Raw genomic sequence first — 25,304 nt, 5'->3', positions numbered from 1 at the left:
CAGGTAACATCATGACAAGCTGGGTCTGCTGCGTCAAAAATGTCCTTTTAAGCTTCTTTTTTCTTGATGATCAGAGGTCCCACGTTGTCTCCTGTCTCTTCATTGTGTTTTATATGTGCCCCATCACAGAGAGGGAACTAGGAAAAGAAAGAGAAAATGTAAAATGTTTGATTAGGGAGGAAGGGCTGGGCAGGGAGAGAAGTGCAGCAATGAGTGAATGGAAATCCAAAATCTCTGTAAATGTTCATTAAAATTATTAAAAAAAAATTCAAATAAAATGAAAAAAGATGTTTGATTATAAAAAATAAATATTCAACAGAGTGGAAGGATGCTTACTTCACATATAAACATGTTATTTCAGTATATAAAGACTTCCCTTGGTCACTCAACAGATTTTCTTAAGAGCATATATGGACTATACACACTATGGAGGAGAGAAATCACCGTGTGGAAAATATACAAATGAACAATTCCATTTTCACTGTGATATCTGATTATGAATACTGAAAACTTTCCCCACATTTACGCATGTTACATTTCTCTAGTGAACCGCCTATGTCCAATGACTAATATTTTGTAACAATCTAAGTTGATTCTTTTAAAATAAGTTCACACATTATCCCTGTGCTGATCTTTGTAACAAAGTTTCTGCTAAAACTTCATTTTGCTTATTATTTTTAAAATTTTTCCATTTTCCTAAAAAGTATTTTCATTGTTCAATTATTTTCATTTAGTCTTTCATGAAAATTTCTTTCTTCTAGAGATGTAATAAGAGGTATTTTTGGTTTGTTTTTTTTCCCTTGATTTTGCACTTTAAATATAACTGACACTGGACTTCTTAATGGGGCATAAAGGAACTAAACGAGTTTCCCCGAGTGTGTTCCAAACAAGACAATTCTTAAGAGATACAGTGATTAGGTGCCACTGAGTTGACCTGACACATAAAATAAGTGGCAACCCTGCCCAAACTGGGCCTTCCTTACAATCTCTACTGTGCGTATGTCCACTGTCACAGTCACCCATCCATCTCACCAAAGCTCTTTCTCTCCTTCACTGATTATTTACTTTCTCAAGTACGATGCTCTACGCCAAGGTCTTGCCCCTCCTCCTAACATGCAGAAAAGCATCTGAGACCTAATCTCACCATTCCTGCTTCTAGGGAGCACCTTAGCTACACTTTCCCAAGACAGATTAATTTTTCTTTTTGGTGGTCCATGGTATATATAACTCTTTGCCAACACTACAATCAAAGGCATGAATTCTTTGTTCTTCTGTCCAACTTCCAGATGCACATGAAGCAATGGAAAACACTATGGTATAGGTCAGGTGCACCTCACTTGATAACTTACTCTCTAGAGTTTTAAACAGGTCCTTGACAGATTTGCTCAATGCAATACCTTGTGATTGCTGCTGCTATGGGTATTGACTGTGAATTCAAGCTAAAAAAGAAACAACACCCTTGACGACCTCTAGCTATAAGGAACAACTATTTTATTCTAGTATTTCCCAGGCTGACTGAACCATAAAAAAAAAAAGTGAATTTTGAAATCCATGAAAGCACACTTTTATAAAACAAAGTTCTGAGATTCTGTTGATTCAACATGAGAAGTTGGTGCTTTCCAAACTGGAATATTTTTATTCACAACTTTATCATAATAAATCCTATACATAAATGCTTATATATAAGTTTTACAGGATCTTGGAAGAAGTATACTCAGGATGCCCTTTAGAGACTACATCTAATTTACTCTAGGCATAAATACTATCAAGAAGGGACAGGCCCTGGAAAAGGACATCACACCTGAAAAAGTGGAAAAATCTTAAATGTGAAGAAGTGACTAAAACTAAGGGGCTAGCACAACTGAGATGGTGGGGATGGTGCAGGACTGGGCAGGGCCCATGATGAGTTAGGGCCCCAAGCTGGGTGCCTAACAACAACACAGCATTACTATACCAGGATTAGGACTGTGTTAGAAAGAGCTTTGATATGCACACCCATGTTTATCACAGCTTTGTTCACAATAACAAGGAGTTGGAAACAACCTAAGTGTCCATCAACAAATGAATGGATAGAGAAGCTTTGGTATAGTCACACAATGCATTGAAAAACAAGGAACTCATGCTATATTATTAAAAATGGGTGACACTGGAGGACATTATGCTGAAATATCTCAGTCACAAAAGGACAAATATGCATGGTGTCACTGTTGTAAAACAGGACTGACATTGGGTTGGGGGGAGACTGAGAAAGATGGGATAAATAATGTATACTGCATTGAAACAGATGAGGGAGAAACTGTTTAAAAGGGATATGTGATTAGGTATTATTGTCAAGGCTGCATAGTGGAGTGGACGTGGGGGGAAAGGATTGTAAAACAATGAAAGAATTTTTCCTTTACTTTTCAAAGAGAAGAGTGTGAAACCTATACTTGGACCAAGAGGCAGTTGTCAGAACAGAGCAGGGCAACACTGCCTGGTTCAAAATTGGGAAGGGTGTATGCCAGGGATGATGTGTCCTATCTCCATACCTTTTCAACCTGTATGCAGAACATTATCTGAGAGGCTGGGCTCTATGAGGAGAAGTGTGGCATTAGGATTGGTGGACGATCTATCAACAATCTGCATTATGCAGATGACACAACCCTGCTTGCTGAAACTGAGGAGGACCTCATGCTCTTACTGCAGAGGGTCAAGGACTGCAGCCTTCAGTATGGACTGAGGCTCAATGTCCAGAAGACAAAGATTCTCATCACTGGACCAACTGGCAGCATCAGGATGGATGGCGAAAAGACTGAGATTATTCACAGCTTCAGTTTGCTCGGCTCCACAGTCAACACTCTTGGTACCAGTAGCCAGGAAATCAAAAAACGTATTGCGATGGGAAAGTCTGCTGTTAGGGACCTCTCTAAAGTACTCAAGAGCAACGGTGTCTCTCTGGAGACTAAGGTGTGCCTGATACAGGCCATGGTTTTTGCAATCACTTGTTATGCATCAGAGAGTTGGACAATGACTAGGGAGGATAGAAGGAGAATTGACGCCTTTGAGCTGTGGTGCTGGAGAAGAGTATTGAATGTACCATGGACTGCCAAGAAAACAAACAGATTCATCCTAGATAGGGTTAAACCAGGCTACTCCTTGGAGGCAAGGATTCTGGGGCTTCACCTGACATACTTTGGACATGTTGTAAGGAGAGACAGGTCTTTAGAGAGGGACATCATGCTGGGTAGAGTAGAGGGACAGCGCAGGAGGGGAAGACCTTCTATGAGGTGGATTGATTCAGTGACTGGGGTAATCGGGATGGGTGTGTCAGAGGCAATGCGATTGGCACAGGATAGAGCAGGGTTTAGGGCTGTTGTACATAGGGTCGCTATGAGTCGCAAATGACTCGACAGCACATAACAACAACATTTATTCTTCTACATAAACTTTAAAATTTTTTAATCAAGTCCAATTTTATCTCTTGCTATCTCCTTTCTAAGGTCTCAAGTAGTCTAGACAGATGACTCCTCTTTTATTTTACATACCTTATGGTTACTGTACATTTCCTATCTGAATAACCCTGCTATATATAAATATCATTAAGTTTTTCAAGTTTATGTTCCTTAATGTTGTTGTTGCTTGCCATAGATAGGTAAATGAAATTCAAAGAAGAGTACAAGGGAAAAAAAATGAGGTTTACAGTAAAGAATGTGACAAATACAACTTTTTTTGCAGTAACACTAACAACCAATAATATGTGTGTGTAGTTACTTAAATATGGGTGTAGGTATTTGTGTATGAATATATGGTGCACATCTGTGGACAGAATAGATAAGCCACAAGTGATACAAGTATGGTGAATTCTTAAGACATACAGAGTGAAAAGAAAATTCTTTAAAATTCCAGAGTTATTGAATTGGTAGAGACTACACACTCCTGAGACCACTGCTCTGAGATACTATTCAAATTGTAAACCTAAATTATCCCTCGAGGTCACCTTTTTTTGGATTGACTCTTAGGAAACAACCAAGCCTCCTTGTGAGCAGTAACAAGTACCTTTGCTTTTTTTTTTTTTTGGTACCTTTGCTTGTTAAAGAGACCAAGTGGTCAAAAATTATTCTACAGTAAAGATGAGACTATTATGGTGTAGGGAAACTAGAATACTGGAAACAGTACAACTAGAATGGAATAAATGAAACAATGACACACTATGACATAGCAGCCACTGTTAAAAAGGAACGTCATTTGCTACTGTAAACTTTTATTTTAAACAGACATATAAAAAAATGTATCTTATTAAAAAAATCAGTGCCCTAAGATTTCAGTATTATTTAGCTGACACTAAAGCAATCCAATTTTAATTTTACTATTTGTATAGAATTCTGAGTAGCACTAATAAATTAATTTAAAATTACAGAAAAAACTCAAAGCGTCATCCTATATTTCCAGTTATAAGTTCTATCCTGGGACAGAGGCTATGCAATATATATAAATGCTATACTTTATCTAAAGTTCTTACATTAAAAAAGAAATGAGCTCCAGTTTCAGGTTTTTTCCCCTTGGCTCATATGAGGAAAGAGGCTATAAAAACCAAACTAAAAAGATTCCCAGAGCAAAGAACAGCATTTCTAAGTGACATATGTTTAATAAACAAACATATGATTTTACAGTGAGAATAAAGTTTACATTGTAACAGACTCAGCTTTATAAATAGCTCATGCAAAACATTTCACTGTTGATTATCCCACATGGGTTATAAAATGCATTTTAAAAATAAGAAATACTTCTTTTAGAAAAGCCTCAAATAATTACTGAAATAGCATGTTGAATTTTTATCTTTTTTAATCTCATGTTGATGATATTACAAAACTAATGAATTATCTAAATTCTTTCCTTCTATATATAAAATAGAGAAATAAAAAATGATTGTAAAATGTTAAAACTGAAATCATACACCTAAAATTAATACTTTAAAAAGTATACCCTACGAATGTCAAATGCTGGTGAGGTTGTGGGGAAACTGGAACCCTTATTCACTGTTGGTGGGGGTGTAAAATGGTGCAACCACTACGGAAGGCTGGATGGCGCTTTCTTAAAAAGTTGCAAACAGAAATACCATTTGACTCAGCAATTCCAACACTGGGAATTGACCCTAAATAAACCATAACTGCCACCCAAGCAGATATATGCACACCCATGTTTACTGTGGCTTTGTTCACAAGAGCAAAGAGCTGGAAACAACCCAAGTGCCCATCAACAGATGAATGGATAGAGAAGCTCTGGTATATTCACACAATGGAACACTATGCAGCATTGAAAAACAAGGACCTCATGAAATATTATGCCAAATGGGTGACCCTGGAGGACATTACACTGAGCGAAATATCTCAGTCACAAAAGGACAAATATTGCACAGGGCCACTATTGTAAAACGGGACTGACAGCAGGGTTGAGGGAAGACAGAAAAGGTGGGGAGGAATGATTTATATTGCATTGAAACAGATGAGGGAGAAAACTGTTTAAAAGGGACATATGAGTTGCTATTCTTCTCATGACAGAAGTCCAAAGTGAAGGTTACATAGTTGGAGGGGAGGGACTGCCTAACAATGAAAGAGTTTTTCTTTTTCTTTTCAAGGAGAAGAGTGAATTGGGGGGAGGAGGTGGGTAGGGAGAAAAGAGCAACAATGAATGACTGGAAACCCTAAAACAAAAAATAAAAAGAAAAACCTAGTTTTGCCTGAAGATGACAATTAACCTGTTTCTTTGTGCTCTTAAAAAAAAATAAACATTTTAAAAAGTAGTGAGTAAAAGATCATGCATATCTGTTAATAAATTTTTATGCTTTTGAAATATATGACTTTCATGCCTTTAAAACAAACAATAGGTTTGAAAAATAATTTTGTTCAAAGACACAGATATTTCTACTGACAGTTTCCTTCATTGTCATTTAATTCCATAAATTATTAATTTAAGTTAGAATCTTATCTCCCAAACTTCAGTGAAGGTGAGGTATTCACTAGTGGTTTCTCATTTTAAGTTACAGAAGAGATTTGAAAATGTTTTCTCAACTAGGATGAAATTAGTGATTTCAAGAAATGACTGCTGTTGTTGACTGTCTTCAAGTCGAAAACAACTCATAGCAACTCTGTTGTTTCTCAAAGTTCCTAAGAGTTTCTGGAGGCATGTTGTTTAGGAAGTGGATGCTACTTCCGCTTCCAAGTAGGGTGAAATCAGTAATTTCAAGAGATTATCATTGCAAGCAATTTTCAGAAATTATAATGTACATATCAGTGAAATAAATTTATTTACAATGTGAATGAGTAGTATACAGACAATAAGTTGCAGAATAATAAGAATATATTTTAGAAAACAGCTTGTTTTAATTTAACCCAGTTTGAATCCACCAGCTGCTTCACAAGAGAAAGGGAGGCAATCTCCTTCTGCGAGATTTATGGCTTCTGAAAAGTGGCAGGAACTAGGGGTTGGTTATGACTCTGGGGCACATAGCAGCAGCAGCAATACACAAGACAAAGATAAATTGGTGGCAAACAAATACCTTCAAATACAACCTACAAAGTGTAGTAGTTTTGCCATTGACAAACAAATGGATAGAAAAACGATGGTACATTCACAAAATGGAATATTATGCAGCTCTGAAAAATAATGAGCTCGTAAATCATTATAGATGAGTGACCTGGAGGACATTATGCTGGGTGAAATATCTCAGTCACAAAAGGGCAAATATATTCAGATCCTCTGCTGGAGAAGGAGGGACACTGTCCTCCTGTACCAGTCAGATCCAATTTGATGGTACACATACACAAAAAATAATTAAATTTTCTAAAAAAATTTATTTATTTTTAAAATTATTTTGTGTGTGCACCGTCAAATCAGATCTGACTGGTACAGGAGGAGATTGCTCCTCCTTCTCCAGCAGAGCATCTGGTGGATTCGAACCATGCACCTCTGGTAAAAAAAAAAAAAATCCAGAAACAAAAGGGCAAATATTGCATAACAGCACTGTTATAAAACAGGACTGACATGGGGGAAATGAGAGGAGAATAGGAAAAGAGTAGATAAATCGTGAACACTGTATTGGAACAGATGAGGGAAAGAATTGTTTAAAAGGAGCATATGAAGTACAACAATGAATGAGTGGATACCCTAAGTTTCTGTAAACTTTCATTAAAATTAATAAAAAAAACAAAAGGAGCATATGATTAATCATGATATGTGAGACAACAATCTAGAATAAGAGGTTCATTGCAAAGTGGTCTGGGGGAGGGGAAGGGAGGAAAATATGCAACAATGAATGAATATTAAAAAAAAGAAAGTGAACAGGGGTGAGGGGAAGAAGGAAAATGTGCAACAATGAATGAATAAAAACCCAACTTTTCTCTAAACACAGTGTAACCATACTCTTCCTACTTCTTCACTGCAGATTCTTGTTTCCATTAATCCTTCTTACTCCTTCATGCCTCTGAGCTTTATCCCCTGGGCAAGTGCTGCCCTTTTGATCTTAACCTTATGTGCTCAACTATTTATTCTAAACAGTGAGTGGTGTTCAAAGGGTGATAGTCTTTGGACGAGGGGTTCCACCAGTTTCTGTCAGGCTAGTAGGCCTGGCTACTTTTATGTTTTTTAACTTTGTGCTCCATTTTTCACCCACTCGGTCAAGGATCTTCCACATTTGATCTTTTTGGAGTGGTCAGCAATGATGGCTGGCCCCATCTAATTCTTCTGGTCTCAGGATTGTGGAAGTTGAGATGCTTGTGTTTCATTCACCCTTTTGATGAAATGTTTCTTACTTGTTTTCGGTTCTGGACAGAAAGAGACTTATGGTTGTATCTCAGATGCTTATTCAGAGACTCTGAAGTAGGATGTAGAACACTGTCTCTGTTTATTATTAAACTGACTTAGATGTCTCCTGTGGCTATAGATCCTAAGGCTCTAGGACCAGCCATTCATTCCCTCAGGATGCCTGTTGATGATAAAGAAATTTACGTAACTTTTCCCACTGTTGGTTCTGCTATACACATGGCTGTACTCACAGTATATGCTAATATGAAAGCAGAAATATCATCTGTCAAACTCACGTGTATGGCCATAGATGGAGTCTTTTAAGTAGTCCCTATCTATTCCATTTTTCTTACCTACCTGACAATATTTCTTCCTTTTACTTATCCCACATTTAAAGTTATGATATTTTTGTTCTTATGGTGTTACAAGGTTAAGGAGCACTGGTGGCCTATGGTTAAGGAGCTGCACTGGCAACCCAAAGGTGGTGCTTGTCATATGTCCTTGAGTCGCTCGCAACTCATAGTGTACAACAGCCCTGAAACCTGCTCTATCCTGTGCCAACCTTATTGTCTCTGAAATACATATCCCTCATTACCCCAGGGACAGAATCAACCCATCTTATCAAGGGTCTTCCTTCTTTGGTGCTGTCCCTCCACCCTTCCAAGCATGATGTCCCTCTTCAAGGACTGGTTTCTCCTTGCAACACACTCAAAGTATGCCAGTTGAAGCCTCAGAATCGTTGCCTCCAAGAAGCAGCTTGGTCTCACTCTCTCTAGGATGAACCTGTTTGTTCTCCTGAGAGTCCATGGTATATTCAATACTCTTCTCCAGCACCAAAGCTCAAAGGCATCTTTTCTCTATCATCACAACTTTCTGATGTATAGCATGTAATGGTCAAGACTATGGCTTGGATCAGGCACACCTTAGTCTCTTGACTGACATTATTGCTTTTCAGTACTCTGATGAGGTCCCCGACTGTAGACTTTCCTAATAAAATTCATCTTTTGATTTCCTGGCTGTTGGTACCAAGAGTGTTGACTGTGGAGCCAAGCAAACTACAGCTGTTAACAATCTCAATCTTGTCATCATCTATCATGATGATGCCAATTGACCCAGTGGTAAGAATCTGTTTTCTTGATGTTAAGCTTCAGTCCATATTGGAGGCTGCAATCCTGCAGCAAGCACTTCAGGTCCTCCTAGGTTTTGGCAAGCAGGGTTGTGTCATCTGCATAACACAGGCTGTTGATGAATCTACCTCCAATCCTAATGCCACACTCCTCAAATGCCAGCCTCCCAAATGATCTGTTCTTCATATAGACTGAAAAGTTATGGAGATAGGACACCTCCCTGGTGTGTGCCCTTCCTGATTTTGAGGGCCATGATTCAAATCTACCAGCTGCTCTGCTGGAGAACAATGGTCAGTCTCCTCTCATGTGATTAATTGTCTGTGAAAACTTGCTGGAGAGTCAGTAACGGGTTGGTTCTGACTTAACAGTATACACCAACAAGAAGAAGATTAAATGATCTTCCTTGCCCTATCTATTTTACCTGTAACATTTAAAAAAAAAATAGTAAGGCTTAGCATCTTTCTCAAAACTTTGTATTTGTACTCATTAGTGGTATTCTATTTCCCAAGAAGGTGGCTCACTAACTTAAAATTGCTGCGATGCAAGCCCATCTCTGACTAAGGAGGAAAACAACAGTTATGAGGTCTCTGATACTACTTTAGTGATCAATCTATACCATTCTTAAGTATTTACTTTAATAAAATGTAAGACAAATACAGTAGGAAAAATGTAAAAGCAAATAAAGATTTTACAAAACTGTCCTTATTTAGGCCGGCCAATGAGTGTAACCAATAGTCATGATACTGTTTCTAAGAGGAAACAGTCAAACCACTTGCACACTTCCAACCAGTTAACAGAATGAAAACTTTGCATAACGAATACACCTCTAACCTTCCTAAACAAGATAAAATAGAGAGAAAAACAAATCCTAAAGGTGTAAATCAAATACAATTATTCCGTACAGCATGTTTGGCTGCTTTTCAATTCAACTGTTAACTGACAAGTCCTTTTACTATTTTCTGGGTTTATATCCTGGTCTGCAGACTTAAACTCTCTCCTACCTCCAAGGCAGCCACCACATTAACTCTGCAAATGATGTAACCTACCTGGGATGGGCAGATGACGACAAGAGTCTAGCAAGATCATGTTAGGAAACTTTAAAAAATGTGAGGTGAGACACACACAGGAAGCGAGTAGCGATTTCATTTTTAGAATGAATTAGCATTAAAGGTTCTGTCACATATAACATCGTATTTGAGACTAGTTTTTAAAAAGGTGCTTAAAACATGTTCTAGAATAAACACAACTAGCATGCTGAAGGAAAAAAAATGATTGACTATAAACTAAATGGAACCATCTAAAGAAAGATATTAGTTACAAGTCCCTATGAATTGGCTGCAGTTGTGAAACTTGGCGCCTCAGAAAGCATAAGAATGTAGGGAGTTTCCAAAGGTGGCTGAAGATTAAGGACGTCTATTAACCTGAATAATACTCAAAGTGAACTCTGGTATCTGTGGTATTTTAACTGTTGTTAGTTGCTATGGAATTGATGCCTATGCCATGTGTGAAGAGTACAGCTGCTCCCTAGGGTTTGCAAGGCCGTGAAAGCTTGAAAACAGATCACTAGGTTTGTCTTCTAAGGGGCATTTGGCTAGGCTCTAACTGCCAGTCTTTTGGGTGGAACAGAAGGCAAGTGCTTAACCATTTAAAAGTGTCTCCATGGACTCCTCAAAGTGAACTCTTAAGGGTTCATACATAAAATTTTCTGTGAAAATTCAGCAATGACAAATCCTAGACACAAAGAGGACTGCTGTTGTTGTTAGCTGCTGTCAAGTGCGACCCCAAGTGACCCTATGCAACAGTTCTGAACTCTTCTATCTTGTGCCATTCTCACACTTCCTGACATACTAGAGCCCCATGTGGTAGTCATAGCGTCAATCCACTGGGTTGAGTTTCTTCCTCTCCTTCTCTAACCATGTCTTTCCTACCATCATGTCTCTCTCCAAAAAATAGCCTCTTCAGCCCAACAACAAATGAATGGATAGAGAAGCTGTGGTATATTCACACAAATGGAATACTATGCTGCATTGAAAAACAAGGAATTCATGCAATATTATACAAAATGGGTGACCCTGGAGGACATTACACTGAGTGAAGCATCTCAGTCACAAAAGGACAAATACTGCATGGTGCCACTGTCGTAAAAAAGGACTGACATCAGGGTCGGGGAGAGACTGAGAAAGATGGATTCAATAATGCATACTGCATTGAAAAAGATGAGGGAGAAAACTGTTTGAAAGTGATATGTGATTAAGTATTTTTGTCATGACAGGAGCCCAGAGCAAAGGCTACATGGTGGAGTGGAGCTGGGGGAGGGTTTGTAAAACAATCAAAGAATTTTTCTTTTACTTTTCCAAGAGGGTAGTGCACTAGGGGGGAGGGCTGAGAGGGGAAAAAAGTGCAACAATGAATGAATGGAAATCCAAAGTCTCTGTAAATTTTTACTGAAATTAATAATAAGTTTAAACAAAGCATAAAAAACAGCCTCTTCTATTAATATGCCTGACGTATGTGAGGCAAAGCTTTATTATCTTTGCCTCCAAAGAGCATCCTGGCTGCACTTTTGCCAAGACATATCTGTCTGTTCTTTTAGCATTCCAAGGGGTATTCAGTACTCTCTCCAACACCACAGCTCAAAGGCATCAATTATTCTGTCATCCTTATTCATTGTCCAGCTCTCAGATGCATAGCAAGTGATCAGAAAGACATGGCCTGAATCTGATGCATCTTAGCCCTCAAACCAACCTCATTACTCCTCAGTAACTGAGAGATCCCTAACTGCAGACTTTCTCAGTGCAATATGTCTCCTGATTTCCTGACTGCTGGGACAAAGAGTGTGGGTTGTGGATCCAAGGAAGATGAAGCTGTTGACAGTTTCAATCTTTTTTCTATCTATCATGATGTTGCCTATAGAACCAGTGGAAGAATTTTTGTTTTCTTACTGAAGGCTGTATTCTTTGATCTTCTGTAACACCCATTGCCATATTTCCTGAAATGTTTACATATATTCAGAGTCTGAAAAAATTCTTCCATTATTGACACTTGGACATAAATTCTAGCCTAACCTGTTTAAATTACAACATTCAATGTCAACTGAAAGTCTTAATTGCTTAAAACCAACAGTCTTACTATCATAGTTCTAGATGTCTCTGCACTACCAACTATTTGATTTTCCCCTCCTTTTTTCCTATTGTGAAGTCATGATACCATTAGTTTTCTTCCATCCATTCTAGTACATTTCATCTTCTTTACTGGCTCTTGTTCCTTTTTTCAAAATGCAGAACACTCTCTACGACTTCATACCTTGTCCTTGATTTTTATCGCTGTTACGGGTCTCTTGCATTCCGAGGCTTGACTCATCAGTTCTGATCTCTATCTGCAGCCCTGATGTCTCAATTTTAGTCCCACATTTCAGTCTGCTGTACATTTCCATTTAACTGTCACCTCAAATTCACACTTTGAAACAGAACTTCTTGTTGTTGTTGTTAGTATGATCCTAAAAAAATAAGCTCTTCATCCTTGGTTTGTTGTTATTGCCTCTGAGATGAGCACAACTCAGAGTGACTCTGAACAAAAAGCCTAAAGTCTTTCTATACCTATAGACATTTATCAAAGTTCATAAGAGTTTCCAGAGGCATGCTCTTTCTCTTCTAATCCCTACATGCTTACAATCTCCAATGAGATGTAGCTTCTCTCCTGTGCTTCATAACATATCCCTCTGGTCTCTTCCTCAAAATGCTTCATGTATCTGCGCATTTCTCTCCAGTTTCACAGCCAGAAACCTGGAATAAATATCACAAGGTGCTCCAGTGGCCTAGCTCATATGGAGTTGCACTGCTAAGCCAAAGGCTGTTTCTCTCTGGTTGCTCAAGTTCACCAGCAGTTAGGAGGGAGAAAGACAGGCGATCACCTCTTGTGAAATCTCCAACTTTGGAAACCCAATGGAGAATCAGCTATAAGTTGCTTCCAACTCAATGACAATGAGTCTGATGAATATATGGTTACAAATGAACCCCCTGCCACCAAACTCCCTGACATCAGTACAATGCCTTCACAGTAGTCGGAAGGTGCAAGAACCAGTGTATACTCTTAAGTAATAATTCAAATTTCATCACAGGATTTCTTTCTAGTAGATTTTGAAAACAGTTCCTAATATGTGCTGTTTTATGCAAATACTACCAATCTTTCTAGGGGCAATCTACTTCCATGTACATCTCTATGTGTTCCCAGAAAATTCTAGTGCATGGTATAAGCTCTCCCTCCTATCTTCTTTTTATATGTGAGAATGACATCCACTATGCACATTTAGAACACTGTTTTACTAAACTTTTCTCAGCATTTTATATGCTGTAGATAAGAGATCAACTCAAAGTTACTCACAAAGAACTATCATCATAACATCAACTTAGACGTTCACTGTGGCATTATATTGCATGTTTTGGAGAGCAATGCGAGTTTATCTTAAAAAAACCACAACAAAACAAAATCATAACTCATCACTGAAACAATCTAGTTTACAGAATATTATTGGGATATTATCTTTCAATAACTTCACTAGTACTTTTTCACAGCCTCACTGTTAATATCCCAAATGAACAATGCTCTTAAGGTGTAACTTGTAATGGGTCTATTAATATTTGGCATGTGGTTGGAATCCACCAGCTGCTTCACAGGAGAAAGATGAGCAATCTCTTCCCATGTGATTTACAGCTTCTGAAAATGCACTGGAGGGTCAGCTATGAGTCAGTTCTGACTCAACAACACACAGCAGCAGCAGCAGCAGCAGCAGCAGCAGCAACATAAGTACATTAAGAAGTTTTGGACACAAGGCATGCTCTAAGTCTTGTAGTACTAGACTGCAGGATATAAATTTTATCACAGGGAAGGCACACTAGAATATGCTTTCCTTTACCTACTATGTGGCTTGATCCACTTTCGTACTTTTCACTGTGGGACGATATCTTCAACACAATGTGCTTTCACAAACAGGTAATTCATGATATAGTCTATTTTCTTGGGCTATATAACAGTGTCTTTAGTGAAACGTATTTTATTTGAATGTTAATAGTGCTATGCATCAGAAAGCTGACAATGACTAGGGATGATAGAAGGAGAATTTATGTGTGGTGGTACTAGAAAAAGTTACTGAATATACCACGGACTGCTAGGAGAACAAACAGGTTCATCCTAGAGAGGGTGAAACCAGGCTGCTCTTTGGAGGCAAGGATTCTGAGGCTCTGTCTTGACATACTTAGGGCATAATGCAAGGAGGAACCTTGGAGAGAGACATCATGCTTGGGAAGAGTGGAGGGGCAGGGCAGGAGAGGAAGACCCTGGATTAGACGGATTGACTCAGTGACTGAGGTAACAGGGGTGTGTCGGAGATGAGATCAGCTCAGGATAGAGCAGGATTCAGAGCTGTTGTACATAGGGTCACTATGAGTTGCAGGAAACTCAACGGCACTTAACAACAGTGGTTGCACATATAACACTTTTAACCTATTTCTCATAACAACCCAGAAATTCTGAAGTCATTTAGCATATGGAGTCTTTCAATATGAGTTCAGGTGATGATATTATCCCTTTTAGATAGCTGTCATCATTACTGAAAAGCTGTAGCTATCATAGATAAGATTTCCAAAAGGACGTTGATGGAATGCAATTCTTCTAAAATAATGTTTCCACACTGTATTTTTAGATATTTAACTACAAGAGCAAGAATGTAAAGTAATGCTTAGGATATAGAGTCAATATATTTATGAGTGAAGAAATTCTTTAAAAAGAAGTTTCTGAGACTTGCTCTATGACCCAGGGCCTTGAAAGCTCAAAAAAAGAAATTTAGTTTATTTGTTTCTCTTTGTGAACTTGCTATGGATTCTTTTACCTGGGATAGCAGAAGTAAAGATTGATTTGGGAGTAACTTCTAAGGGTAAACAAGCAATTTTTCTCTTATTTGATCAAGAATAGTTTTAACTGAAATGAATGATGTAATGAGTATGATGTAACTTCACCATACAGGGGCTGTACCTTTTCGTAAATACATTCTTGAAAGGAAAACAGAAAAGATTGGGTATCATTAAAAAAAGAGGATTGTGATAAAGTTTGACGAGACAGTTTAAAAAGTGGGGTAATGTTAAAAAAAGGCCCAGATGTAAAGGACTGGCTTTGCTCACCTTTTTGGATCTCCAGCAACGGCAGTACACAGCTTTATCTCCCAAATCCTCCATGTCAAAAGCATGAACTACTTTGGGGTTGTCTTTCTGGATGTGAAGATTTACCATGGCCTTGTGGCGATGATCTTTGACATAAAATTTCTTGTAAGCTAGGTAACCAATTGCAGCTGTCCCAGCGGCCACAGTAACTGCTGCGATCCATTCCACTACAGCCGGGAAGAAAAACAGGAATCATCATCAAGACCAAAATATGCACAAATAAACGAACAAGAATGTTCAGGAAATGTCAGTTTTGGAGTACTAAGTGTTCCCACAGTCAAAGGTTGCCAAAAGACAAAGGTTAACCAGTGATCAGAACACACTGGTGTAGTGGCCCTTTGCAAGACTCCCCAGCCTTTAATGAGGCAATGGTATCTTATGCATTAAGTTGCATAAAGAAAAGGGAAAAATGATCCTATAGATAAAGAGGAAAAACAGGTTTAGTAATCTTTTATATAAACAAAGTTTAAAATGACACATGACCCTAGAGACACTCAATGCTTTAAAAACAAACAAAAACACAAATTTTTATCACAAAGATAAAAAAAAAATTCTAGAGGCAGTTATGTTAACAAAATGACTCATCAGAGTTCATTTAAATAGTTAGGCCCCTAAGTGATTTTAAAATTATTTAATTTGCCAAAATGCTTATTTGCAACTACTGCATGAATCCATTAATGGAACTGGTATTGGATAGAAAATAAAGAGGAAGGGGAGCCCCAGTGGCCTTGTGGCAAGAAGCTGCGCTGCAATCCCCAAGAAGCTCTGTTCAATCCACCAAATACTCCATTGGAGGAGGGACAATCTCCTCCTGTGCCAGTCGGATCTGACTTGATGGTACACAATAAGGAAAAAAGAAAATGAAGAGGAATAAACTCAGAAAGTCCCTCTTGATTTCAACATTGAAAGAAATATATCTAGAAGAATTCTGGGCTTCAAAGCCATTCAAAAGGTGGTATTTTTTATTTTTCCCCAATTTCAAAGTGCTTTCTCAGGAAAACAAAAATCAGAAATGCTGTAATTTCGTATTTCATAGAAAATGACTAATACCATTACAATAAAAACTTCCCTGTGATAAATTCTAAATTTCTGCTATCTACCAGTGGTTGACAATCTGACTTCCCTGTGCTATTTTAAACTGGATGCCATTATTTTGTTTAATTATATTAACCACAGGCCATCTAAGCTAAGTTTTCCATGTAGGTTTTTGAGGAGTTCTTAGAAACCCAAACACTTAACAACTACCCCAATTCCAAGGGCTGATGGAGAGAAGAAAGTGCAGCATAGTCTGGTTAGCCTCAGTCTCAGAGGAGGGTTGTCTATTCCCAGCATGGAGTGGGCTGTAGGAAGAAGGTGAACAGGGGTCAGGATAAACACTCTGGACGGCTTCCCAGGACTTCCTGGGTCAGATCTTCACATGTTTCAAGTAAGTTCCCAGACTATCAAGTAAAGCCCCAGAGAGTGAGTACACAAAACACATTCCTGTCCAAATATAAACATATACATAACCAGTAATTTACTGCATAATTGCCCAGTTGAGTAAAAGAATTCTCATTTCCCTAATATGATCCAGTACTGCCTTACACAACACTGGAGTGCAATTTCATACAAGTCTAATGGAAAGGACATCCAATCTCATATTTAGTCCTTTAACTGTGGTTTTCTAGTTTATCTAAAAATTTAGTTTTTATCAAGTGTTTCTAATTACATGCTCCTTGAATTCTATTTTCCACTACAGGAGTATTTTTCTCCATTTTTTTCCCCTCTCCCTACATTTCCATTCCTCCTTGTTATATTCCCCTAAAAGAAACATTAATGTCTTTTCCAGGTGCTCTGCAGGACTGAACAAACAAGTTAATAAATCATTTGACAACTTCAAGCCTTTAGCCTCTTTCGAGGGTGTTTTAAATGACACGTTTTGTGCAGATTTATCTTGACCTTTAGTGCTGCTTCATGGTATTTTGTGTAGTGATTCCAAGCAGTCTGCAAATTTGCACTGATTTCTAATCATTTTTTGAAGCAATGTTTACCAAGAAATTTCCTTGAGAAAATAATCCCTGTAAGAGGAGTTCTAGAAAGCCAATGTCTGGCTAATCTAAAGCAACTATCTAATGCACCTATCACAAAACATTGCTTTGCATAGTGTTAAGTCCAATGCTTGCTAAATGTTAGTTGCCTTCAGTAAAAACTACAAGGGGACAATCCCTCAAGAGATTAAAAGGACACAATTTGATAATTGCTTTCAGCTTAATTACAACCTACTTTTCAGGTGAATTACGAAGTACTCTCTAACACATTTGTTTGGATGGTGCCTTAACTAGTTGCCCACAAGTCGACCCGGCCTCATGCCAACCCCGTAAGTGCCAGAGTAGAACTGTGCTCCAGAGAGGCTATTAACGGCTGATTTTTCAGAAGTAGGTCCTGGGCCTTTCTTGCAACCTGCCTCAGGGTGACCTTGAACCTACACTATTTCAGTTACTAGTCAAGCATATTAACACTGCATAACCCAGTGATTCCTTGATGGCACTCAACACAGGGGAGAGTCTTGGGACCAAATAGTAACTAGATTTGGCTATTATTGTGACTTGACAGAAAAGGAAAATCTTAACTAGTATTTCTATCTGCAATTCTTGATAGACCAAAGTTATCTCTCCTAGCCATTAATGTGTCCTACGACTCTTGTTTTTAGATTACTAACTGAATACACATTGGGGCATTCCCTGTCCCTCTACCCCAAGTCTTTACTTTCTCTTATTTTTTTTTATAATGAAAAAGACGAAGTAATATAGAAAACAGGCAACTACTAAGGAATCATCTAAAAAACAGGAGCCAACCCTAGCAATTATCCAAAATATCTATCCCTTGAGGAATCAAAATATGTACTGTGACTCTGTCCTACAAGAAAAATTCATTTATAATCCTATACAAACATCATACATTGGGCTGTATGCATATTAGGAAAACAGCTTTATTTGCTTAAACCGAGTTTGGCAGAACCACAGTGCTAGCTGACTTAAACTTTTTCCTTCACAAACCTTTAACTCTTTAATTAAGAACAAAGGAGAGTTCCCAGCAGCTACGTAATGCTTCTAGTTTATCATTTCATTACTTCAGCCTGAATCAGGTTTTTCTGGTAATAAGTTTGGATACAACTGGCAAGGTTAAGAAAAAGGAAGTTACAGAGTGACAGATTCAAATGATGGACTTCTAAGCTGATAATTGATGTTGTTATGTGCCGTAGAAGCGACTCATAGCGACAATTATGACAAAGAATGGAAAAACAGAGACAGTAATAGTTAATAATAGTAAACAATGAACCCCAAGCAGCATTCAGCCCAAATGAATAGGGTGTTGTTGCTGTGGAGTCAGAGCTGACCCATAGCTGACCCTCCAGTAGGTTTTCAGAGCCAGTTGTTGTTGCTGAATTCACCTGGATTTAGTTTGGTTTGATTACCTTACGTATGCTGTTGTTCCAGGCAACTCATAGAGATCCTATGCCCAATAGCTCTGAACCCTGTCCTATCTTGAGCCAATCTCACTGTCTCTGACACATCTACACCCATTACCCCAGTTACTGCGTGAATCCATGTCCTCCAGGGTTTTCCTCTCCTGCACTGACCCTCCTCCCTTCCAAGCATGATGTCCTTCCTCAAGTACTGGCCACTCCTTGCAACATGTCCAAAGTATGTCAGATAGAGCTTCAAAATCCAAATCCTTGCCTCCAAGAGGCAGCCCGATTTAGCCCTCTTCTGGCATCCTGTTTATTCTCTTGGCAGTCCATGGTTTCTTCAACACTATTTTCCAGCACCACAACTCAAAGGCATAGATTCTTCTTCTGTCATCCTTAGTCATTCTAGCTCTCTGATGTGTAGCAAGTAATTGTGAAGACCATGAATGGCATGGAACAGGCACTCCTTAGTCTCTAAACTGACATCATTGCTCTTTAGCACTCTGGAGAATTTCCTGACAGCTGATTCTCCCAATGCAATTCATATTCTGATTTCCTGATTGCTGATGCCAAGAGTGTTAACTGTGGAGGCAAGCAAGCTGAAATTGTTAACAATCTCAATCTCTTCTCCATCTATCTATCATGGTGTTGCCAACTGGCTCAGAGGTGAGACTCTGTCTTCTTGGGTTGAGCTTTAATCCATATTGAAGGCCACAGTCCTTGACCTTTTGCAGCAAATGCTTCAGGTCCTCCTCCTCAGCAAGCGAGGTCATATCATTTGCATAATATAGGCTGTTGATGAGTCTTCCTCCAATCCTGATGCCATAGTCCTCCTCATAAAGCCCAGCCTCCTGAATGATCCCACATAGACTGTAAAGATATGGAGACAGGGCGCATAGCTGATGCACTCCTTTCCTGATTCCTTGCTCTGTTCTGAGGACTGCTTCCTGGTCCAAGTATAGGTTTTACATGAGCACAACAGGTGTCTGGGATTCCCACCGGGTGGAATGAGGTTTTAATACAATAAGGTTAACTGTTTAGAAGAGGCCCTGGTGTTAGGGACATCATTGCTAATGTCAGATGGATCTTGGCTGAAAGCAGAGAGTACTAGAGGAATATCTATCTGTTTCACTATGAAAAGGCTTTTGACTGTATGGATCACAACAAACTGTGGCTAACACTGACAAGAATGGAATCCCAAAACACCTGATTGTGCTCATGCAAAACCTATCAGAGGGAGGAAACTGCAGTAAATAGGGTGTAGGTTGATTAAAAATGAGCACCACAATCTCAGAATCAAGAAAGGACTTTAACAAGTCCCAATTTGTCAAGTTATTTTGCTTGGCAACTTTCAGACATTATTTCAGAATTGAGATCTAGGAAAATCCTGAGTATTATTTCTGCCTCTTCTTGTTTATTTTCACTTTCCTTTTTCTACAGACATCTCTCAGACACAGTTAATCTTAAAAATATATTAAAACCTAAAAAAAAATAATATATATATATATTAAAACCTCCCCCCCCCCCCCATCTTATATACCAAACTTTTCCATCTACACCAATACCATCAATGTTAAACCAAACAGGAAAAGATAACATTTCTACTTACTAAATATTTTTTGGCTTTCATTCTTAAAAGTATTCAGACTGAGAAAAAACCACACAAGCCTCTTCAAAACCCAACATCTCTGCTTTTAACTTATGACTTGGAGTTTTATTTCAGTGTAGGGTTATTATGTGCCATCGAGTCACGTGAGACTCATAGCGACCCTGTGTACAACAGCTCGAGCCATTCTGTCTCCGACACACCTACCACCATTACCCAAGTCACTGAATCAATCCATCTCATCCTGGTCTCTTGCTCTGTCCCTCTACCTTTCCAAGCATGTCTCTCTCCAAGGACTAGTCCCTCCTTACAATACTCACCCTGCTGCTTTTTCCTTTAGCCCCTTGTACACTAAGAACTGTCCAGTCAACTGCCACAGAATCAGAATGTTTCTCCCAAGGGAGGGGGTGGGGGAGTTGTGTTTAAACCAGGGCTTCAGACTGGTAACTCTCATGTATACCTGGGGATCTCATGAAAATACAGATTCTGATTCAGTTATATCCTGTGGGTAAATGCAAATTCTAAGCAGTGGGTGGAACCAGAATGAACTGGTTGCAAAGCCCTGATGTAAACTCCTCCCTTCCTTACAGATGGTAGGTACTTTTTCCCTCTAAGACCTGGCCTTATTGTTACTTGCTTTTGAGTTAACTGACTCAGTCAGAGCTGATCCGCCAGGTTTTCAGAGAAGTATATCACGTGGAAGATTGTGTGTGTGTGTGTGTGTGTGTGTAATTAGTGCCAATAAAAGACAAGGATATAAAAGTTAAAGAACAAAAACATATAAAAATGTAGTTTTGGTTATATGATATGCAGTGTTTGGGATTGATAAAGCAATCCTACTTTGTAACTTGAGAGTGGTAGAAGTGGTGTTATGTGCCCTTGAGTCCGAACTGACTCATATCTGACTCCTAGCTTTCTTTCAGAGGCTGCAAATGGAAGAGAGTGTTCATCTTTTTCCTGTGGTGTAGGTGGTAGATGTGAACTACCTGTCTTAGAGCTGGCATCACAATAATCCCTTACCATTCTGCCACCAGAGCTCCATTACCTGAAGGGTAAAGCAGAGTAAAAACAAAGATGAGGCTGTATCTAAAAGCCAGGGGCTGATGATTCAAGAGCAATGGGCATCACTGGTTAAGGGAAGGGCGTAAATAAATAGCAAACACAGGCATGTGGAGGAAAGAGGGTGAAAACAGTTTCAGAAATGGTTTCTTCTTGATAAAAATAAAGCCAGGCATTGGGACTGAAAGATTTCAATGAGTTTTGGAGGTATCGAGGAGCAGGACCTTGGAGAGGTTTCCTACAGGTTTTTTAATAGACCAGGAGGAAGTATATGAAAACTGGAAACCCTATGGCAGTGGGAGCTACTCGGTCTCAAAAAGCCTTACATTCATTGCTGCTGAGTGAAAACTGACTCACAGCTGACCTTCCATTGGGTTTCTGAGACTGTAAATTGCACAGGAGAAGATCACCCATCTTTCTTTGGGTTAACAGCACAGTTCTCTACGGACTAGGTTACCCAAGCTCCACTTCAGGTCAGAAACCATAATAAATGAATAAGTATTATTCATGAAAGAAGTATTAAGACTCATGTTATTGATCAGAACCTTTTCACTTTCCAATCAGTAATGCTCATCACCATTACTTTTTTTTATACTCTATCCACTACTCTTTCTGAATGTAAGAACTCTACACACACACACACACAGTATTTTATTTTTTACTGAGCAAATACATATGTAACATTGATGGGAATCATTCTAAGGCTTTTATAATTACTAATTCAATTAATTGAGAAAAGAGGTAGATACGAACATGTGGGCACTGGTTTAAGAATTAAGAGTTGAACCAAATTTTATAGGATTTCAAGTAAAGTTACAAGATAAATCCACAAGGCATTCTTTGCCCCCTCACTGTATTTGAGGAAGAAGTTACTGGGAGAGAGGTTGGGTCTTACTGTTGTTGTTGTTATGTGCCGTCGAGTCGCCTGCGACGCGTGCGAGAAAGGCAGGGACAACACTGACACTAAAGTTAACTCTGCAATAAGGGATAGACCTTTAACTTGCTGGTCTGTCTGATACTTCTCTAAATCTGAACATTCACATTGAGACAGACTAGGAAGAAGGATTGGCCACCCACTTCTGAAATAGCAGGCCTCTGAAAACCCTATGTGTGGGTCTTACTGTGTAAGTCTTAAAAAAACTTCATGTGCTTAGTTTTTTTCCTTACAGTAAAGTTGACGACTTCATATTTAAGTTATTGGCTCATTTCACCAAGTAATTTCCTATTCCTAAGAAAACTGTTAACTGTTGGGAAAATAACTATCGAATGTACCCTGGTCTAAAAATAAATGAAAACAAAAAAGTTTTCATTCTCGGGCAGGTAGTAGTAAGTCCTACGGGCTAACCTATTTCACTTTTTACCGTATACTGTACTCCACGAGGAGTTTTAATATCAATTTATACAAAATGTCCCATTTTAAACAACAACAAAAATGTCTTTTGGCCCATCACACACTTGAGTAATCAATCAGCTTCCTTATAAAAAATTAAAAATAACAGTGATGTATACCACATTAACATCTTTACATAGTAAGTCTTACTCTTGAGGAAATGAGTATGTCAGCAACAATAACTCCCTATTTTGAATGGGAAAAAAATTAACCAAAAAAACAAACAACACACCAAGGGAAGAAATGCAACCAGAATGCTCCTTAGAGGCAAGGATGGTGAACACACACTTTGGGCATGCTATCAGGAGGTGACAGTCTTTGGAGAAAGACATCATGTTGAGAAAGGCCAGGGAAAGAGAGGAAAACCAAAGGACGGATTGACACAATGACTGTCAAAATGAGCTCCAACATATTAGAAATCGTGAGCATTAAGCTAAGTTTCTGGTGTGTTTATCATGGGGTCGCTATGAGGGCTCAAAGGCACCTAACAACAAAGGAAGCACATGATATGTGTAATTTTAAAATTTTATTATTTTGTGTGTGTGTGTGTACCGTCAAATCGGATCTGACTGGTAGAGGAGATTGCCCCTCCTTCTCCAGCAAAGAATCTGGTGGATTTGAATCATGTGCCTCTGAGATTGCAATGCGACTTCTTGCCACTAGGCCACCAGAGTTGATAGTATCATTTTAAAGAAATGTTTGTAAAGCCCTGAGTAGAAGTTAATGATGTCATGCATTATTACCCTCACTCTTCTGCAGGGTAAATTCTGTCCATAGAAGGTAATTTTCCTATTTATACAATCTACCAGTCTATTGTAAAGCTAGGATTCCCATTGGCAGGACTTTTACAACACCTGACACTCTAGATGCTCAATACTTACTGAATGAATCAACAGACTATTCTACTAAATTATGGGCAATCTTTTTACCTTTGCTCAATTACTATTACAGGTAAACAAGCCTTGGGGTGTACAGTTTCATATCTGGGCAAAGAGCTCACACATATCATGTAATTTGGCCAGTTTTATATTAACAATTACACCACCAGTAGGAATCACTATAGGGTGGAACTCCACCCTAGACGACTTGTATAAAATTTATCTTCATTTTTATTGGCCTTCTACGAAGTGGTGTTTTTAAAGGCGATGTACTAGCAGAAAGGAAGCAAGGCGTAGAAAGCTGAAGGCTCTCAAAAAGAATCGGTTTTCAATCCTCTCTTCTGTATTTACTGCGAAAGTCGCCAGATGCCGTGGGGCGGCGCAGGGAGCATAATAAACTGGGAACAGCAGATTGCGTTTTTCTCTTAAAAAAATGGTACAAAACTAAAATCAGATTACTCATGCATCACTTCAGGATTGCAGCAGGAAATGAACGTCCTGATTCCACGCTGCTTTAAACATGAGAAGGGAGTACAGTTCCTCCCTCACTTTCTTTTTCCAGGCCCTGTGTCGTAAAGAACACCGGCGGCTCTGGGAAGAACATGGAAAGCTCTCTGCAGCGTTATTCCAGTTCTGCGTAATATTCCTGCACTGCCTTCTCGCCACTTCTGTCCAGTGACACCGCCGATCCACACCCTCACCTCTCCCCCTTCCCCAGTCCACCCCAGAGCCCACGATGGGGCCGAGCTCATGCCCTTGTGCATCTCAAGGTTACAACACTGGCGAGCGCGCAGGGCACTGGTAACAGCTGAGGACGCCGCAGGTGCGCAGGCCGCCAGCCTCACCCGCTCCCGGGCCCCACTTCACCTCGTATGCCGGAATTTGAAGCCAGACCCATGGCGCCGTCCCTCAAAAGGTGGGTGCACAGGATACTGAGCACAAAGGGAGTTCACACAGACAGCGGCAATAAAGGCGTGAGGAACGTCCTAAGGGCACAGACACAGGGCAGCGACCGCGCAGGCGCCACGGCCGGCAGTAAGCACGTGTTTGGTTTCGCCCTCTGATTGATGCTGAGCATGCGCACAGCCTCTGCCCTAGCCCTTAAGGAAGAGTCTGGGTTTTCACAACGATGGTGGAGGGCGGGGCGGGGGAAGAGCCCTATGAAGGGAGCAACTGAGCTTGCGCAAACCTAAGGGGCGTGGCCGGGGAAGAATTGAGATTTCAGGCCAGCTATTCCTCCCTTTTCCAGGTGTGTACGTTTATAGGGACAGAGAGGACAGGTTCTAGTAGGACATTTGCCTGGATCAGATATCTAAGATTTTACCCAGCATTTTCTTCTTGCTCAGGCCAATACCTACAAGACTATAAATCAAGTTTTCCTTTAAGGTGCCAGTGTCAGACACACAGCAATCCCAGCAGAATACCTTGTAGAAAACTGTTCTTAGCTGCTCAGCATGCTGCCTTTCCTTGGCTAATGACCTGATTAGTCATGAGGACCTTGGAACATGCACTACCTAAGGGTCTGATTGAAAGAGAAGAAATAACTGCTCATTTCTTTAAAATGTTCATTTTAAAAATTCACATTCTTTCTCCTTACATTCTCCAATTAGTGTCGTTTCCAAATAGGGTGACTATATGGAAAGAAAGACCAGGGTTAACTTGAAGGATGTTCTAAAGGTGTGTTTGCCAACAAGCTGCCTGCTCTTAACTTATGTTGTTAGGTGCCATCAAGTCGACTAAGACTGATAACGACCCTAGGAACAACAGACCTTCACCTTGGCCTATCGTGCGCCATCCTCAGATCG

The 25,304-nt window shown here is 39.3% G+C and overlaps 1 protein-coding gene across 1 annotated transcript; it reads right to left on the bottom strand.

Annotated features, from left to right (window-relative positions):
* Positions 1-47: 47 nt before the first annotated feature.
* On the bottom strand, positions 48-24,397 carry CISD1 (CDGSH iron sulfur domain 1). The gene is made up of 3 exons (XM_006895593.1): positions 24,367-24,397; positions 15,080-15,285; positions 48-137 (listed from the first exon to the last, which is right to left on the bottom strand). Exons 1-3 carry the CDS (start codon positions 24,395-24,397, stop codon positions 48-50), a joined length of 327 nt encoding a protein of 108 aa, XP_006895655.1.
* Between the last annotated feature and the right edge of the window lie 907 nt (positions 24,398-25,304).

The sequence above is a fragment of the Elephantulus edwardii genome, unplaced genomic scaffold, assembly GCF_000299155.1.
Source record: "Elephantulus edwardii isolate Elephantulus edwardi_28Jun2011 unplaced genomic scaffold, EleEdw1.0 scaffold00170, whole genome shotgun sequence".
Lineage (NCBI taxonomy): Eukaryota > Metazoa > Chordata > Mammalia > Macroscelidea > Macroscelididae > Elephantulus > Elephantulus edwardii.
Note: the sequence above shows the minus strand (reverse complement) of the source record. Positions and strands in the feature narration are given on the sequence as shown.

Excerpts from the sequence above, each read along its gene's own strand:
- CISD1 (XM_006895593.1), bottom strand. The coding sequence starts at position 24,397 with ATGGGTCTGGCTTCAAATTCCGGCATACGAG. Across the intron at positions 15,286-24,366 it reads TTCAAATTCCGGCATACGAG|TGGAATGGATCGCAGCAGTT; the intron begins GTGAAGTGGGGC and ends TCCCGGCTGTAG. Across the intron at positions 138-15,079 it reads GTTGCTGGAGATCCAAAAAG|TTCCCTCTCTGTGATGGGGC; the intron begins GTGAGCAAAGCC and ends TTCTTTTCCTAG.